The 19,490-nt window shown below is 37.7% G+C and overlaps 1 protein-coding gene across 3 annotated transcripts in view; it reads left to right on the top strand.

Moving 5' to 3' along the window:
- The first annotated feature begins 14,887 nt into the window (after positions 1-14,887).
- The window catches only part of KDM7A (lysine demethylase 7A), a 35,060-nt gene continuing 30,457 nt past the window's right edge, over positions 14,888-19,490 (top strand). For all 3 annotated transcript variants that reach the window (XM_057420617.1, XM_057420616.1, XM_057420615.1), the window contains exons 1-2: positions 14,888-14,994; positions 19,084-19,201. In XM_057420617.1, the coding sequence (XP_057276600.1) occupies position 14,994; positions 19,084-19,201 (119 nt within the window). In that variant the 5' untranslated portion in view covers positions 14,888-14,993. The remainder of the gene's footprint in view (positions 14,995-19,083; positions 19,202-19,490) is intronic.

The raw sequence follows: 19,490 nt of genomic DNA, 5'->3' as shown, positions 1-19,490 counted from the left end.
TGTGTTTGTTCGCTAATGTCAAGAGCAGGGACTGGGACTCAGTATAGTCTTGTCAATATCTGAGTGCCCTAAGCAGAAGATTATGTTTGGGTCATGTTACATTCTGTTCTGGGCCCATGATTCTTGGATTCTTTCTTCAGAGTAAGAGGCTGTAAGTGGGGGAGATAAAAGGGTATCTTTATATAAAAAGTAACCTGGAGGTGAACATTCCCTTGAGATGTGTGGGCTTGAACTCCCACAGCCTGAATAAGCAGTGCTGCTGCCATATTACTTGGAAAAACAAAATCACTTCTTCCTCCATAACTATTTTTGTAGTGCCTGATGTTTTGAAAGCATGGCATCTGTGCTTGCCTTCTGGCTTAAACGCCAGGGAACAGTATGCATGCTGGCTGGGTTTGCAGGGTGAGCAGAATAGATGGTGCTCTTGGAATTTTCAGGTCGAGTGGTGAGGTGCTAGGTGAGTGTAGGTACCTTGGTGGTTGGCTGTCTTCTGAATTTAAGTAGGCTTTAGAGGCCAGCATCCTTATTTGGGTATTGCCCTAATGTCCTTATGTAGATATATTTCCACACCACACCCTCCTTTCTTGCAAATTCTCCTTCATTCTTCTTTACTCAGGATTTGAAAGTAAGTATTCCTTACAACTGTTCATTCCAAGGCTGCATCCTAGTGTTCTTAGTATCAGCTGATGTGGAACAGAGGACCTCTGGTAGTCTTAGTTTTGGTTTAAACTAGATATATAACAGTGTAGTGATAGACCCAAAATAACCTAGAAAACTTTCATTTAGTAAATAACTTTCATAGACTCACAGAACTGCTGAGGTTGGAAGGGATCTCTTAAGATCATCTAGTTCACCCTCCCAACCCCACTCAAGCTGGATCAGGTAGAGCAGGCTGCTCAGAGCTGTGTCCAGCTGGATTCTGAATGACTCCACAAATGGAGACTCTGCAGCCTCTCTGGGCAACCTTTTCCAATGTTTACCCACAATAGCAGCTAATAAATAAATAAATATATATTTTCCACATTGATAAAATTCTCTTGCACTTATGCTTCTCCAGGCTGAACAGTTGCAGTGCTTTCAGCCTCTCCTCATCTGAAGGAGGTTTTAGTCCCTAAGTCATCTTCATGGCACTTAGGTGGACTTGTTCCAGTATGTCCGTCTGTTTTACTGGGGATCCTGGAGCTGGACTTGGCACTCAAGGTGTGGCCTGAGTAGTGCTGAGTAGAGGGGAAAGATCACCTCCATCCACCTTTTGGCAGCACTTTTCCTGAGGCAGCCCAGGAGGCATTTGGCTGCCTTTGCCATGAGGTTGCATTGCTGGGTAATGATCAGCTTGTTGTCCACCAGGACTACAAGGTCCTTGCAGAGCTGCATTCCAGCCAGTTGGCCTCCGGTTTGTGATGGTGCAGGTTACACTTGCAGGCATAGCCCAAGACCTGTAATAATGTGTACTTTCACTCTTGAATTGCAAAGACATAATTTACTTAGCTTATATCAAAACATTTTCATATAATCACTTCCTGTAATGTTGACACCCAAAATAAAATACTTGGATGTGCTGCTCTTTGCACACTTACTGTCTTCTCTGATAGAAACAATTAAGCAGAGTTTGAGTCAGAAAATTTTCATGAAGAATTAATTTTGTGTTTTTCACAGTAAGTGAACTGTAATGTCTCTGTTTTATCATTCTCTACAGGAATGGTAAATGTCTGTACTCATTTCCAGAGGACCTTTTGCAGTAGGTCCTCTGCTTCCAGCGTCCTACTTTACATTTCTTTGGGTATTTTTGTTTGAATGTGATTAGTATTCTACCACTGTGAAGAAGGTAGCATTGTCAGAACTATCTCTGCATACACTAGAGTGATATACAGGCAAAATCTTTTTTCCCCAGTCTGAAAGCTGCAGAGCTGAGTAGCACAGACTGAAGTAAAGTTTACCTCTAAAAGTGTTTGTGTGTAAAATCTAGAATAAAAGATGAGGATTTGTGCTTTTGCAAAATTTTAGTGACTCTAGAGAGCTTATAATAAAGCAAAACTGGCTTTTTTAACCTTGGATGAGTGTAAGTGTAGAGTTTTAGATTAAAATCAGTATGTCCGATTGTGTCCAGAGTAAAAATGTGACGAAGATAAAATTCAGTCTTGGTTCTGGTGTAACTCAGCCCCCAAAGCTATTTAGCTTTGTTCTGCAGTATGTGAAGTTTCCATGTGGTCTGAAAATGACTATGCTTCATTAATTCCATCTGAAGAGGATTGAATAGTTAAGGTTTCTGTAGGAGGACTGATGTGTAAAAGTAACTTGTTGATATGTTGAGGCCTGCATGGATACCGTTTTGGCCACTATGCCCCTCTGGATCTGTATGAGCAGGTGACAATCCAATAAAGATATCTAAATTATGGGCATTATCTGTTTGATTGAAGGAGCTTATTCTGCTTACTGCTCTGCCAGCCAGCCAATGTAACATCTGATATTTAAACTCATTATCTGTGTATCTGAAACAGTTTGCTTGTATCATAGCTTAAATAGGAGTTAATGTAATCAGCTGCTCCATCTGCGTTTGAAATGAGGATAGTGCGCTAGAGAGGATTGAGCCAGTTTGCTCTCAGATTTCTTAAAAAATGAAGCATCTGTCTCTACTTGCTATTGACTGCAAGTCTATTTGCCTTACAAAAGTAAGGTATGTCACAGCTATAGGAGACATCGTGTTTTATGTCGTGGCTAGAAGATGCAGAAATTACTCCGCTTGCTTAAAAGTCCTTAGCAATGTCTGAAGAGTGTTGCAGGCCGGAAGAGGAATTACACAGTTGAGAAACAGATGAGTTTATTTTTTCCCTTAAAGGAGAGCTATTTAGGTGAGTTGATTTTGAAGGCAATACAAGGCTTAATTCAGGTACAGCTGCAGAAACTCTGAATGCTGCTGCGAGCGTTAAGGCTACTTAGTCAGAGGCTCCAGGAGGTCTTTAAACCCAGTCTGGTTCAGAAATATTTAAACCAGTTAGGTGATAAACTGTATTTGGTATAAGGAGCCAATTAAAAGGTGTGTAAAGCAGGCTGAAGCCAAGTTTGCCATTGCTGCAGTCTGTAAAAGCAGCAAATCAGCCATACAGTAAACCAGGAGTAAGGGATTTGCAGCAATGGAGTCTTAAGGTTGTGCTAATATTGGTTGCTGGTGCTAGGATGTGGGAGACAGAAAAGGGTATTGCCTAATGTTGTTAGCAGAAAGTCATATTTTTCAAATCATGCCTGACATAATTTTCCAATGAAGGGGCACAGTTTAAAAACAATCATTAGCTTTCTAAGCAATCCCCTCGAGCTAAGAAGCCATCCTGGGTTTGTTACTGTTCACCTCTAAACCTTTTTTTATCACTGTGCTTGAGAACAAGACAGATCTGATGGTGCCTACTGACAGTATTACTCAGGATGTCGAAAGCTTTACAGACTACATTGCATATAATAATACAGTACTGATAGTACTTGTCATACTTCATGATCATTTCAAACAGCTCATCTTTATTAGGCAACTTGATCTTTCTAAAGAGCTCATCTTTATTAGGCGACCGGAATAACCAGCTAGTACTCTCTCTGTAGGAGGGAGGCTGCAGTCCATGCCCTTTGTTGATGAGGAACAGTCAACACTTCAAGCTGTTGAGAAGGAAATGGAACTGCTGAAGACATACCAAAAAAATTATAAATAAATTAAAACTGCTTTTAATATACAGTGCAGATGGCCTAAAAGAGGTGGTTAGCCTGGTATCTAAAAAAGGAGATGCATGTTGCATAAGACTAGTATAATAAATACTTCTTTTGTGAGACTTTGGTGTAGGTAATTCTGGAGTTCCGAAACTGCAACAAGCATCAGTGGGTTTTTTCTATTCAGTCTCTTAACCTCCCCAGAATCCGCAAACATTAAGTCTCCTTGTTTCCCTAAAAGTTGGCAAAAAGTGGTATTTCTTTTATTAAGAGTGGGTAGGTATTTTCACCTTTCAGCATGTTCATCACGTTTCTCTCAATCTAGGAGGTGACACTGTAGCTGAAAATTAGTCCTGATCTTGTCCTGCTTTATGGAAAGCTGTTTGATGTGGTTTAGAAATCTAGCCTTCAAACTGTTTGGGTTACTTATTTGGTTTTCTCATCTGTTGTGGTTACTAATGTACTTCAGTGAATTACTGGAGTGTTTTTGTAGGCAAATAACATTGGTAGTGGCATAAAGTCATACATTTGTCTGGTACTTTCTTCAGCTACTTTTGTAGCTGGAGCTACAGATAACTGGTCTCAAGATAAACTAAGCACTATACCAAAGAAGAGTTGGGATATCAAAAGGCAGCCAGATTAAGACCATTTTAAATACTGTGGTATCTGAAAAAACGTGGATTACAACATCTAGTGCCAGTATGTGCATCTCTTGGACTTAGTCATGTCTTCTTCAGTGTTGTGCAGAGTATATGATTGAATTCTTGGAAATTTTTCAGATGCACGGAGGGATGTTCCCTGCAATCTAATTGGTAAACTACTTGGAATTACCTATTATATTGGAGCAGTGCTGAGTGTTAGTGAATAATGGAGGTGAAGTTCAACACCATGCCTGGCTAGGTGTACTGACTTCCACTGCCAAAGGGGCAGCCCAACTTCTCATGTGCCTCTCTCCAGGTTGCGCAGTCCCACTCCCTCTCATGGGCTGGCTCTGACAGCTGTCCAGCTGTGCTGTAAGCTAACTTGGTAAAGGGGAAAAAAACTAGCTAGGTTAGTTTCTGTCAGATAAGTGTGTGAAAACTGGTTGTTTTGTAACCAGGCAAGTACCAGGGCTGTTGCAGGTAAGGGAAAATGGGAGTGCTTGCTTGGAAGGGAATGAGTAACCTATTTCTTCCAGCGGCTGCGAGCTGTTAGATCAATTCAAGCTGTATCATGTCACTGCTTCCTAAGATGTGTTTGTCATTTTGGGTTTCTTTTTATAGGCTGTTTGTGTGTTTGTGATTCAGTTACTTATAGAATCATAGAATAGTTAGGGTTGGAAAGGACCTTAAGATCATCTAGTTCCAGCCCCCCTGCCATGGGCAGGGACACCTCACGCTAAATCATATCACCCAGGGCCTCGTCCAACCTGGTCTTGAACACTGCCAGGGATGGAGCATTCACAACCTCCCTGGGCAACCTATTCCAGTGCCTCACCACCCTATCAGGAAAGAGTTTCCTCCTTATATCCAATGTAAACTTCCCCTGTTTAAGTTTTAACCCATTACCCCTTGTCCTATCACTACAGTCTCTAATGAAGCGTCCCTCCCCAGCATCCCTATAGGCCCCCTTCAGATACTGGAAGGCTGCTATGAGGTCTCCACGCAGTCTTCTCTTCTCCAGGTTGAACAGCCCCAACTTCATCTTTTCTTTCCTCCCCTTCCCATACCTCCTCTCTTAGAAATACGTAACTAATATGTCTGTTCTGCATACAAAAGGCCCTTTCTACCTAACAGGAAATTCTGCGCTGGAACTGGAACAGAAGTTCATGTTGATTGTGGTCAAAGGACTTGGCGTGACAGTAATTCTTAAACCACATCATACACAGTGCTTCATTAGGATGGCTGGGGACAGAGTGATAATTATCAGGAGTCTGTGTGCAAGTTGGCACTGAGAAAGATTAAGACAATAAGAATGTAAGAGTTGAAGCAAGCAAATGTGTGTCGACAATACATATATCTAAAAGCTTATTCAAGGTTTATTTTTTTTATATTTTCTGTCAGGAAAAGAGATGGCCTTCGTTTGCTGTATTACAGTTGTCATAGTTGCTTTATTCCTGAATGATTGAAGGTTTAATTAACTTGTATACTGACTTCCTTTTCCCATCTTGTTACCTCTGCAGTAGAACTCGGCCTATTTCTTCCTATTTTTCTGATGGAAAAATAATGGTAGCAATTTTGGGTGGTAGTTTGTTTTCAGAATACAACCATACACAGGCACTCAGCTAAGATGTCTCCTTCAAGATAGCTATGGCAGGTCTTTTAAGTGGGTTGAAGATGTTGTAGTGGTGGTTTTCCTTTTCATAGAATCAGGACAGTGTCAGTTCTGCCTTTAAAACCTTACTGGTTTAAAGGTACTGTTTTTAAGTACCTTTTCTTGGTTGGTTGTAAGGTGGGTTTTTTTGTTAGCTTATTCCTTCGTTGTAAGCACAGTTATAACATAATAACCCTGGCTGGTAATTGAAATAAGGCAAATTATGTAAATAAGATGCAGTTATTTGTCAGAGACTGGTTCTGGAGTATCTTAGAGGAGAAGAGGTAAGCTTTCAGTGGTTTGGAGCTTGAGGAGGCGGTAAAAATACATCATGGAAAAATTTTGTCATCAGTGTCTAGGAAGGCAATTAATTTCTGTTCTTATTTCTTCCCTATCCAGTGCCCTCTCTCTTTGAACCAAATAACTAATATGTGTATTCTTCTGTGCATGTAAGGCCCATGCTACCTAATAGGAAGACAGAGGTGTTACATGCATGATGACCAGATCAAAGATTTGTTGCCTGCGGTCAGCTAAATTGTGACTGTAGTATCCCTAGAATTACTTGAAATCCAGTGTTAATACTTTTTCCTGCTTTACTTGTGGGAAGGGCAGGATGTTCTCATTTATTTCAACATGCTTCTAGCAGTTGCAACTCCTCTAATACATAGTGCCTGAAGTAAGATTGGGCTATTGTTTCTCCTTTTCTTTGCTGTGTCAGTTTGGCAACACTGGGAAAATGAATGGAGAAAGATGAGAGTCTGAACCACTACAGAGAATCTTTCTGAATTCCTGAGTAGAATGCGTTACTTCATCTGTGAAGGGTTACACTGGTGCTGGTTTTGAAGTGCTAAAAGAAATTTTTTCAGTTCAGGTACTTTTCTTTCTTTCCTATAAATCTTATGTTTTGATTCTCTTGCTGGTATGGTACTAGTTTCTCATCGCTTTCACACTGAAATAAAGTCATTAACAGACACTGCAGCTTTTAAACTCTCTTTTTTTTTTCTTTGCTCTCACTGACATTCTGGTTAATTTTGAGGTCTGCTGTAGTTTTTTTAAATGTTTTGTTTTTCTGATCTTGAGCCGCTTATTTCGCTAAAATCTACACCAAAAGATCCAGGCTCTTTCAGACCTTCATTTCTGTAAAACAATGATTTTTAAAAGCATAGGGACAAAAATTAATTATAAATACTCTTTTAAAGCAGCTTGATGTAATCAGTCTGGTTGGAAAGACTAAATAGAAATCTCAGTTGGCATAGGAAGAGGGGAGAAATTTGGTACGTGCTTAATAGATGATACTAAACAGAAAGAATACATCAGGAGTACTTTGGTAATGTTAACTTGGCCTTGCCATGAAATTGTCATTAGGAAAAGTACTTCTCATAAAACTGCTACATGTAATCCATGATTGCCAATGCTATTATGAATCAAGCTGTCTCTTCCTAACAGTCTTACACTGTAATGAAAATGTTGGCTTCATTGTGTATTTTTGCATGTAAAGCTCTTTTTATTTCCTGAGCATGTACTTCTTTTGACTCTAGTGTGAACAGTCATTTTACTTTTATTTGCTTAAATTCAATTTTGCTTACATGAAATCATTGCATAGAAAATCAGCTCTCCACACAATCTTTTCATCGGTGTAGATGATTAAAAATAAGATTATGCTGACTATACCAAATACTCAGTTGTCAAAGTATTTTGTAAAAGTAATTGCCCTTTTCTCTCAACTTCATTCTAGCAATTTCAGTAAAGTGAAATAATTGTACTTAAAAATCCAGATTCTGGAAAAAGCATGTGTTCAGTTTCAAAACCGTATCAGCTCATTTTCAGACTGCGTTGGAATTACAGAATGGAAGAATCAGTGTACAAATAATGTATGTCACTGTTGTTTCCCTGAGATTTTAGATACCATGGTGATTATGTTGATTGAATACATGGCTACGTCCCTAAATGTAGGTAGAAGGCTTTGTTGTATCTGTAACTGAACCTATATATTATGTAACTTGATAGCTTTGTTCCATTGATCGTAATTTTCCTATTAGGTTTCTGCTTTTCAGAATCCGTATGTGGAGTTGAGCTTTCTTTGACAAGATGTCATGTACTGATTATTTTAGCCTCTGTGCTTTGAGGGAGTGAAAAGTACTGTTACTTGAGAGGAATTATGTATGCTGATTTTCCTTCTCAATAGAAGAATGTGCATGAGTATTACCATATTGAAAGTGTCTTCTGAAAGAACAGTGCTGGTAGAGCTACTGGAGGTCCAGGAAGCCTGAGCCTTTGGAAGTCAAAATAGATCTTATACCTATCTGCATGTTTGTTTTACTGCAATACATCATTTCAAATAAATATTACATGATTTAGAAGCAGTAGGGTTCAACTACATTAGGGAAGCCTAGACCTATGTAATGAACATTTACATTTTTAGTGTGCAGTGTGATGGCTAATCTAAAGTAGACTAAGATCTCTTAGGACTTTGGGAAGTGTCAGAACAGATGCCTCTAAGTGATCAAAGGTCAGAGTTTTATATGCGTGCATTGCTATGCGGGGGGTTCTAATGTGTGTTGTAGGATGATGCAATATTGAATGTTAGTGTATTTTGAGGTATTTTGAAAGTTGGTCTTGCATGTAATTTTTATGTCCTTTTTCTGTGTGTGAGTGAATATGTATTAAAACCGTGTATGCTTTTGGGCCAATGCGCATGTTTTATACAAATTAGATTTTATTTTTTTTTTTCCCTGGGGAAAATCTGTAGCTCTGAGAGGGCAGATAACCATTAATCTGATTTTCTATTTTTTAAATTGGTTTTTAAAAGTATATTTATACATGCTACTGAAGTTGTGTTTATACCAGTCGTTATTTTGTTTTGGAAAGTGAATATGGCAAAACCAAAAGCTCTAGTCTTTTTCATGTTGGTAATTTATTTTAAGGCAGTATGGATCTATATTGGATGTATAGAATTTTGTCACTTCTTGAAAGTTATTTAATTGCCAAAGTAAATCCTTGTAAACTTAAAATTAGTAGCATTGTCATTCCAGAATCGTTACCATGCTTACCACAGTAAGGCTTATGAGATAGCTGACGGCTCCATGCACTTTCCCAAGTTACTATGTGGTTTTTGAGAGGGGAGGAAAAAAATTATCTGGGTGCCACTAGAAGGTCAGGATTTTAAAGCTCACTAGATTTAAGTTTTAGACTCTCCCTCAAATGCAGTTCTTTTTTTTTTTTTTTTTTTTTAAGCTGGTTTAATGCTGTGGGGTGGTATGTAGTCTGTCCAACAGTATTGTCACACTATGACTTTGTCTTTCTATTCCTAATTAAGTATTTTAATATTGTCCCCAAATGAGTGGCAGATGTGGCTATGTGCTTGTGGCAGTGACATCTTTAGTACTTCCATTGTTTTAACCTGTAAATGTTGCCTACTTGTCATCCTTTTCCCACTTGGAAACAACAGGCTTGAATTAAATGACTAACCAGAATTCCTTAAAATTTGCCAAACGCACTTCCTACCCCATGCTTTGCCTGCCATTTTTGAGATGGAGTAGGAGAAGTTCTTTGTATAACTTGCAAGCTCGCTATTTTTTTTGTTTTGTTTTGTTTTTTTTTTGTTTACAATAAATGCAGTAGTATTTTGGGGGTTTGTTACACTCAAACAGATTAGGACTGAAAGTAGCAACTGTAGACCTTGTTAAAGGTAAACTGAAAAGTTTGCTATTATACTTGCCTACTACTTACAGAGTTACTTGCTGAGTTTATCAGTAGAAGTATCTGTCATCCATGATGATGTGAACTTCAGTAGTAAGGCTGACACTAAAAAGGCAAGTATCAGTCTCTTTTTTTGACTGGTATATTGCCAGCATAAGATTGCTGAACAGACATCTCTTTCCCATGCTTCAGTAGTCATTGTTAGAAAGGCATAATAGTGTAGAGATGAAATAATAGAATATTATCAAATAACAATGTTGTTTTCAAGACATCTACTTGGTAAATAACAGCATATAACTGTAATATGTATCATTTATTTTTCATTTATAGGAATCCTATTGTCAGGGTTTCTAAAGACTATCTGAAGAAGTGAGTTGAGTAGTGGCTAATTTTTTGCCTTGGATCAGCCTGTAGAACTGATTTGGCATGTGACTCCCTGATGATTTAGATCTGGTGAGAGAAACAATAGATGTCCATGGTAAGACAGAGGGAGGAGGGTGGCACCTTTTTTTCACCACCGACAGCTACACTCAGCTTAATATTATATGAAACTCTACCTGTTGTAGCCACTTCAGTGTTTGGACAACTGAGGCTGTTTTGTTACTAATGGATCTTTGCTGCCTCTAGAATTGATTTATTCCTTTCCTCATCCCTGTTGACACACAGCAGGGACTCACCACCTATATATCTTCTCAGCTGTTCTGTGAGTAATTGGAAATTGAAAAAGCCTTTTGGGGATCTGCTCTGTCAGATAGTAGGAAACATCTCTATACCACCAGTAATAATCTATAGCCCTGCGTTTCTAGTAACATGCTCTAGCTCAATGCTCCTAGTATTCTTCCGCTGTTCCAGGCTTTTTTGTCGATTCCTTTTTTTCTTCCCTACTGGATGTTAAGAGGTGCTTTTTTCTCCTTTTACGCGTGAAGCCTGCACAGTGCTCTCTGAAGCATAGCAAGAGAGGTTGTGGGTGCTGATGCAAGGGTGGACTTGAGGAAGAGGATGTGCCGTGTTGTTGTTCAGAAATAGGATCGTAAAGAAAGGAAAAGATTACCTATAATGTTTCTTCGTGGAGAATATGGGGGAAAGGAACGGAAGATGGAATACAAGACAATGATGTCCTGTGTACAACCTAGCTTCCTGACAAATTAACTCATTTTTCCATATTGAGGGTGATACATTTATTTTTGGCAGTCTTTCTGTTAGATCATCGAGAATCACTTATCTCTCTCTGTTTTCAAGATTTATGTTTTCAGTATGCTTTCTGTACAGGAAATATCAAAAATTTCCTAGCAGAAATATCTTGCTGGCGATTGATAATCTGTCCTGTTAGTCTTTTCAACTGTGACAATTGGGAAAACGGGCATCCAAACTTTACTCGTATGTTGACTTCTGTAGTGCAATTGTGTGCAATCATAGTTGGAATTTTATACAATGGTACTTAGACTGCTTGTTTTAATAAGATAAAATAGCTTTTGAAGTAGCTGTGTCCTTTTAAGGACACTGAAAATAGAGCCTTGAATCAAGAGTGCTTTGGATTATTTTCTTAAACCAGGATTCCTTCAGTCATACCAACAGAAACAGTTAAGCAGTCTCTAAAATGTTGTGGTGGTGCTTGGTAACATCAGAAGTAGGGAGGAGAAAAGCCAGACTGGATCAAGAGCAAGCAGGCATTAAATTTGGAAGGTGCAGCAGCCTGTGTGGTGACTGGCGTGGATCCAGTACTTATTCACAATGTCATGCTGTTGTAGGAGCGGGGTCAGGTGCCTTGGGCGGTTTACTATGTAGAACTGTGCAGTCTTCAGGATAATGCTTCCTGTAAATGTTTTGGACTTCTGCTTCTTGTACAGGCATTCCAGCATAATTGTGAAAAAGCTGTTGAGCCTGTCATACTGAATTATGTGGATTAGTCTCTTAAGTTGTACATTAATAGTACTACTGCTGTAGCGAATAGCCTCTGCAGGATACTCTCTCCCAGACCCCCAAAAAGAAACCTTATTTCTCCTTTACAGAAAAGTAGAGGTCCATTTGTCTATCAGATGTTAGTCCTTTTCTGATTGTTTTTTGTTTACACTTGCTCCTTTTACGAAAGGAACTTGTTCCTCTTACATAGCTACAAAACCAATAATCAAATGGCAAGTTGAGACTAAATCAAAAACATTCACCTTCTAGTGAGACTTAAGTCTGGAGAATTGGTTCCTTGAACTTTGAGTAGCAAGGGCTTTCTTCACTTGCCAGGGACGGGCATATTCTTGTATGCGAAAAAGCTGGAGCACTTCCCTGATTCTTCTAGTACCTCTTTGCTGATCTTGCCTTGATACTGGATACCTTGGGGAAGTTATGAAAGTCTGAGTTATTTTTAACTACTTTTTTTCTACCTTGCTACTGCTTCTAGAAGCATTTCAAGTGAAACTGGGCCTGTTCAGGCCTTCCATCTTCACAACCAGAGTTAGATGTATTTTTGCACAGCCTCCTTCAGTGTTTTTTTGTTTGTTTGTTTGTTTGTTTTTTCCCTCTTATTGTGTGTGTGGGTTTTTTTGTTTGTTTTGTTTTGGTTTTTGTGATACTGTAAACTTTTTCACCATTCCTGACAATTAGTCTACAGCCTCCCTGGAGGAGATAAGCAATTCAGAAACTAGGTAATACATAATAAAGACATTTCAACCCAAATGGATGGTGAGGTGAAGGTTAATAATGATATTTCATTCAGGAAAACAGCAGTGGATTGAGAATGTTACTGTGTTTGAGTGTGTTAATGCTTTCCAGGCTCTCTGCTCCCTCTTGGTGACCTTGCTTTGATGCTTGAGGTCTGAAGTTGCACTTACCACAGTAATTGATTACTTACTAGTAGCCCGAATGATTAATGTCAGATTCATCTGTGTACGTTGGAGAAAGGGACTCAAAAAGTGACTTGTAATGTGCTGAATGTGATTGATGTGCTCTGTGACATCCTTGGTAATGCTTGCTCTTGCAGATGCTGCTGGTACCTCATTTGCCCTATGCAGTCAGTTGTCTGCTACTAGATTCACTTCCAGTACCTCCCAGTTAGTAGTTTGCTTTCCCAGTTAATTCTGAGTTTAGAGCATAATTAGTAGACTGAAAATGTTTGCTTTCTCTATTGAATGGCTAATCCAGCTGTTCTAATACCATTCCAGTGTCACCTGCTGTCTCTGTCCACAAAGCCCCAGGTGCTTTCATGAAAGGTTATTCAATTAATTAAGTCAGAAAAAGTGTTTAGTTCTTGATAGAATTTCTGGTTTATTTTCAGCAGATTCTATACCATTCTATAAGAGACAATAAAAATAACATTCTTAAACAGAATGTGACCAACAGTTGTCAAAGAATTGTTACTGGACTTTGATGCAAAGTTCTTAATGTTAGTCAGCAAGATAATCTGGTAGAGGTGATGATGAATGTATCAGATAGATAAACACCCAGAAGAAGGAAAGAGAGTAAGTGAAATTTTCCAACTGTTTCATTAAATAATTACACACACTTGATCAAGATATAGTCCAACATAAATAGCTTTAGCTGTTCAAAAATCAGAAATGCAGCTAAAATATTGGGATTCTGAAGGATATATAAGCTGAGCCGTCTCATGTGGGGCTTCTAGAGTGTACCTTTTAAAATGCTTTTCTTACAATGCATAGGATTGAGTTGCTCATCCATTCTATAAAAAGAGAGGGAACACAAGCAGAAGGAAATGGGACATGCATTTTTGAAGACTGTTTCTGCCTTTCTCTTTGTTTATATGTCAAATGAATTTTCATGAAATAACAATTCCTGTAGTTGTGGTCTTAAAACAGATACTAAATATTGCAAGAATTGTGATGAACTGTGGCAGCTGAGTTTTGCATTTAGATTTTAAAATAGCATGTATATAAAGAAGCTGTATAATTTTGAAATTTGATGTGCTGTGTAGTGAATGGAAAAGCAGAAGAATCAGCTGTTGAATGGTGAACTACTCATTGATAGTTACATGGGAGATGCTCTTCAGTTTCAGATTTGAATTGCTCCTTGGTGCTCTTTAAATGCTAGACTGTTTAGTGTATTGTTTTGGCAGCATGTCCTGACACTTAACTGGAGCATGTCAGCAATTTTGGCGCTAGACTGCTAGGGAAAAGACTTCATGTAGCTGGATCATTTCAAAGCTTCAGTGTTTAAGCAGTCATTACACTTTTGATATGAAACGGGTTGCATGAATAGAGTACTGTTCAAGTTTTCAAGTTCCTGGAATGCATTGAATAAAAATACCTAATTTTGTTGTAAATATTGAGTGTTGTATTCTTGCCTTCTGTATTATAAAGTCATCAATTTCTTAAGTGTCAGTGAACTTTTGAGAGAAAGAAGTCTGCCAGAATTCAGATCCTACCAGCCAAGTAGGGATTACTTTTTTTTTTCCTTGAGAACTTTGTGCAAAAGCACATCTTATCCAATTAACCTCTCGTGTTTTAACCTCTAAGAAAATGGACTTCATTTTGACTTCAAATTTATGTTGTTTAGATAATACAACTGTGTAGATGCTTTGTCATGACCGTTAAAAAAATTTTCAACTTCAATCCCACTTTGATTGTTTTATCTAGGAAAAAATGTGCACCGGGAAAACACTACATGTCTCGAGTGCTCTTTGAAATACTTGTTGCTGTTTAAAACAAAAATGCTTCTACAGAGTGATTTGTGTGGTCACTTTTGTAGCTTACATAGCTAGTACAAGTAGTATAAAGAATTCAGGAATAATATGAAAGTATTCTTCATTGATTTGGGGTTAGGAGTTACGTACTTCTTTTTTGTGGAGGGCGGGAAGAGGCAAAAACAAGGAAAAAAAAATCCATGGTCACTTCTACAAATTGACAGCACAGACTTCAGATTTTTTTTTTTTAAATCATACCTTTTGTAAGGAAAATTGCCCAAATGATTTTGCATAAACTGTTTCCTGTAATTAGGATCAAAGATTTTTGGTGGGTTGAGGGTAATGGTATATATTGTGTACTCATTTTTAAGGAAATCTGATTCTTGTTTCCTTTTTTTTTTAGATGGCATTCTTTATTCAGCAATAAACAAATTATTACTCAAAATTTATGTGGCAACTCAGTAGTTGAGATAATTTGGTCTCACTGATTTTATAGACTAAATGAATTCTGATGAGAACTTTAATGTTTTTCATTTTATATATATATGTATATAAAAACCTCTTGCATGTATAGTCATTAACATTCTAAAAATATTATTCCAGCTGTGTTGGGGTAGAGGAGCACCATGCTGTTGACATTGATCTATACCATTGTCCCAACTGTGCAATTCTCCATGGACCTTCCCTAAGTAAGTATGGGTTATTCGGATCTTACTGTACACTTTCAGTCTGTTCTTTATCCATGTGCAATTGAAAAAAGACTGTTCAAAAGAATGATCAAGATGGGTTTGATTATTTAGAAGTTACTTGTTATACATGACTAACTCTGAGCTGATAAAAAAACCTCCGCAAAACCGACAAACAATCCTGAAAGGTTCTTTGATCTGGAGATGCAGATAGAATAAAATATAAACCACTGCTGTAGATTAGAGTAAGCAAAGTGCACAGAGCTAGAAGAAAACAATCTGCACTTGGCAGAGAGAAAAAGAATGAAAATTAGTGTATTGTTGTTTAAAAAAGTGTTTTGTTTTCCCTTGAAGACCATATAATGATTTATAGTCAGCAATGACTTAAGATCTAGTATCTTTTCAAAGCTGAATTTACCATTTAGAAATCAGTTTAAAACCATTGTACTCTCAGCGGTAGTCTTGTAGGGTAATGAACAAAGTGATAAAGCATTACTTATTGATGGAATTGATGTATGTTGTGTGGTACGTATCTCACATGGTATGTGACGTCAGGATTAGGTACTTTCAGGCCGGGGCTAAAAAGTAAGTTAATTGTTTTACGTGCTTGTAGTGTTTAGTATTCCAGTGTCATTTTCAGTTAAAAATCTTCATGTCTCTCCTGTAAATCAGAATAGCAAGTAACAACCATTTCTTTCTCTACCTTTCTGCCTGTTGTTCCCTATGGAATAGAGGGACTACGAGGAGTTAGAAGGGGGATCATATCAGACCTGCAAACTAATAAACTAGTAAATGTAAAACTGTTTTTCTGTTCATTTGGGACAACTATTATTTTTCACTGTGATGCCTGTGAATAACCTTTCTTACAATGCAGAGGCTACTAGCTCTAATGTAAGCTGTGTCTCACCTGCAGCAATTTGACAGTGAGATAAGAGTGATTTTTGTGTTGGAAGTCTTTTTAAAAAGACAAGGATCTGGGGTAAAAATTAGCCTTATTACTTCATGTTGCCTTAGGTAAGTAGATCATCTAGATTTAGTCGGTGGTTCAGACATGTCACTTACAACCCAAGCATGAGGTGATATATTGAAATATGTCTTCACCTGGAATTTTACTAACTGTTCTTAGCTAAGCTGTCAGAATCAAATTATGAGAGTTTGTGGTTTGGGCTCTACTTGCTCTAGTGTTTGGAGAGACTGATGTCTCATGACTTCAACTGTTGCAGCAACACTCTGCAATGCTCAAATCATGTGAAATTATGTGAGTAAGTAAAAAAAAACCAAAACCAAACCCAAACATTTTTATTTACAGCTTCTAAAATCCCTTTTCTAAAGGAGTTTCGAAAGAGAAAACATTCATCTGTTTGATTTAGGAGGGCAAGTATACCTATGATTTCAGCAGATGCTGTACTGTATAATCCCATCTAATCAAACAACATAGTGCAAAAAAGATTACTAAAAATATACAAGAAACACATGCTTCATACTATCAAGTGTATGGTTACTTTCAGTATTCTGCAAAATTAATGATGTAAAAGTTCCAGTAATGAAAAGAAAGCTACTGCATTAGTTAGGTGTAAAGGTCAAATTAACCAATCAATTTTTTTTCTTATATTTCAAACAAAAAGGAATCCTCATCTTGATTCAGAAGAGCAACAATTTTACAAGAACTTTAGTAAGCAGCCATGTTTATAAAATGCTAAGCAATTAATCCTAAAATCCTAAATTATAATAATAAGAGCAATTTCAAAAAATAATAATCTACTGTGGAATTTTCTTACCTTATTTGATTTAGTGTTCATATTCTATTTTGGTGTCAGGTCTGTCACCAGACTCTAGAATCCAGAGCTTTTAAGGGAGCGCAAGGTGCAGTAAATGTTAACTAGACTGTGATTGTCAGGACATTATGACTGTTGGACCAATGTTTGGTCTGAGCTGACAATATGAGATCATGTACCAGGCCTTAGAAGTGGTAAGTCTGTGATTTACTGTATGCAAGTGCATTGTCAAGTAGTAAGTAAAGGAATAACTTTAATGTATGATTTTTAAGTGTTAGAAAGGTAGATTTTATAAGTTGGAACTGTGCTATAAAATCTCATAAGCATCTGTATCATTTTACAGTTTTAATGAGCTGTTACAATGGCAGTGAATTTATGAGAAACTACTTTGTTGCAAACTAGTGTTAGCCACTAATTTCTTGTATCATTATTTATGAGTGAGAAAATAGCTTTGAAAACTTAATAAACCTGGCTTCGTTATTTATGATGTTTTACTGTATTTGAGTAGTTGGCTCATTAAGCAGGCTCTTCAGCACTGGTTTGCAGGTTAGCAAACAGCTATGAATGTCAATTTATTCTCTTAAGTGTCTTCTAAAGGGTACATTTTGTCATATCTGTAGGAATGAAACAGCTTATCAATAGGAACAATTACCTCTTCTGTTTAATGTCTATAAGATGTCAGTTATTCCTATATAATCAACTGGGGATTTTTTGTGTTTTGTTTTGTTGTTTTTTGTTGTTTTGTTTTGTTTTTTTTTTTTTTTCTGGAGAAGCAGCGTTTTATTTTTGGTTTTAGAAACTACCTTTTCTCCCTGAAGTCCTTAGCTTCCTGTTACTGTTAGCTGTGTTTTCAGTATTGTTGGTAGTTTTTTAGATTTTGGCTGCATCATGACTTTGGTAAACTTAAGAATAAGCACTTCCATAAAGTTACAATTCCTGTTAATACAGTTTCTTTAACTGGGTGTTGTATTTACACTGCAGACTGTATATGCCTGTAGAACACCATTTGTGTTGACAAGGAACAGTAGCTTTTCTTTCTCCTGTTGAATTTTTGTTTAATATTAGTGGTTAAGTTATAGATCCGGTCTCAGTAAATGCTTTTGGGACAGTCTTCCAGTAGCAACTATCTAATGCTGTGGAGCACTGTTTGGCTTTCTTAGGAAAAACTGAAACATGACCTAGAACTTCTTACCAAGGGCTGTAGTGACAGGACAAGGGGGAATGGTTTTTAAACTGAAAGAAGGTAAATTTAGATTAGCTATTAGAAGTCCTTCACTATGAGGGTGTTGAGGCACTGGAACAGGTTGCCAAGAGAAGCTGTGGCTGCCTCATCCCTGGCAGTGTTCTGTGATTCTATGCGCAATATTAGTTTTCTTCATTTTCATACCTGTCATTTCTTGTGGGGAAATCAACACAAAAACTTTTATTAGAATGTCTAGGGGTCTTTTTTGTTTTGTTGGTTTTTGTTCTTCTTTTTTATTTTCCTCAGCCCTTTAAATAAAAGGAACTGTTAAAAATACGATTTAGTTGCTATTGAACTATCAGTTTAGACTCCCAAAATTACAATAGAACATTAATTGATTTTTCTTTATTAATATGCTGTAACACTGCATTAAAGCTTCAGACCACTTAGATGCTGATTGCTTCGGGTTGCAATGCTTGTGTTATATGTATTGTGCTTGCATAGGGGAGATCACACCTGCCCAAAACCCTTTACACCCAAAACTCTTATGGAGACATAAGCAGTGGATATGAGGAAGGTGGTTTGGTTTCAAACAGGATGTGGTACTGAGTAGTAGTAACACTATCAGACTGGACATGGGTATGCTCATATGGTAAGATAGGTCAATGGGGTTAAGTGCTGTTAATTCTGTGGTAATACATAAAATGAAGTCTGAATCTTGAAGAGACAAAAAAGTCTGAGGTTTAGAAATAGAACTTTAATTTTCTAGTTTTCTTGCTGACCTTTTAGATTTGGACGCTTTCAGGCTGCTGCTGTTTACTTGTGCTGCACTGGATATGGAGTCTTAAATTGTGTAAATTGTGCACTGAGGTTCTGACATAGAAGTGTATATATATATATATATATATATATAAGTATAAAGGAAATCTATATATATAAGTATAAAGGATTACTGTCAGGTGTCCTGAAGACTTAATGTGTTGCAGATAGGTAGAGTGTCCCTTGCATAAACCGTAAGGTTTGTTAAGATCATAGTAATGTGATTGCGGCATGTCAGGCTCACTGATGGGATGACTGCAAAGCCGAGCCATCTGATTTAACTAATTAAAAGTTTAATCCTTCTGAAATTTGTAGTGAAGAAGAGGAGGAACTGGCACAGACATGACTACACAGAGTTGGATGATGGTTCCAAGCCTGTGCAGGCTGGAACGCGGACCTTTGTTAAACAGCTGCGGGCTCGCTCTTTCCCAAGGTACCAGAGCTTGCTTACATATTTCAGTGAAAAAAAAAGATGTGTTGTTGCTGAGTATGTCTTAGAGGAGACAGCTGGCGTTTTCTTTGCTTCAGAAAAGGAAGGTTGAGGATGACTTCCTCCTCCTTTAGAATTTAACACCACCTTGCCCCCCTCCCCAGTCACTGTTTCAGGTGGATACATTTGCCTTTTCATACACTAGCTTCCTGTTTTGCACTGGGATATGTTGTCTGTTGGCACTGCTGTATGGTGGTTTGAGAGGATTGGAGGTTTGGGGGTTTTGATTAAT

The sequence above is a fragment of the Pezoporus wallicus genome, unplaced genomic scaffold (assembly GCF_028554395.1).
Source record: "Pezoporus wallicus isolate ANWC-B61680 ecotype Strahan unplaced genomic scaffold, APGP_CSIRO_Pwel_v1 contig_2871, whole genome shotgun sequence".
Lineage (NCBI taxonomy): Eukaryota > Metazoa > Chordata > Aves > Psittaciformes > Psittacidae > Pezoporus > Pezoporus wallicus.
The sequence above is the reverse complement of the archived record's forward strand: the minus strand, read 5'-3'. Positions and strand labels throughout refer to the sequence as shown.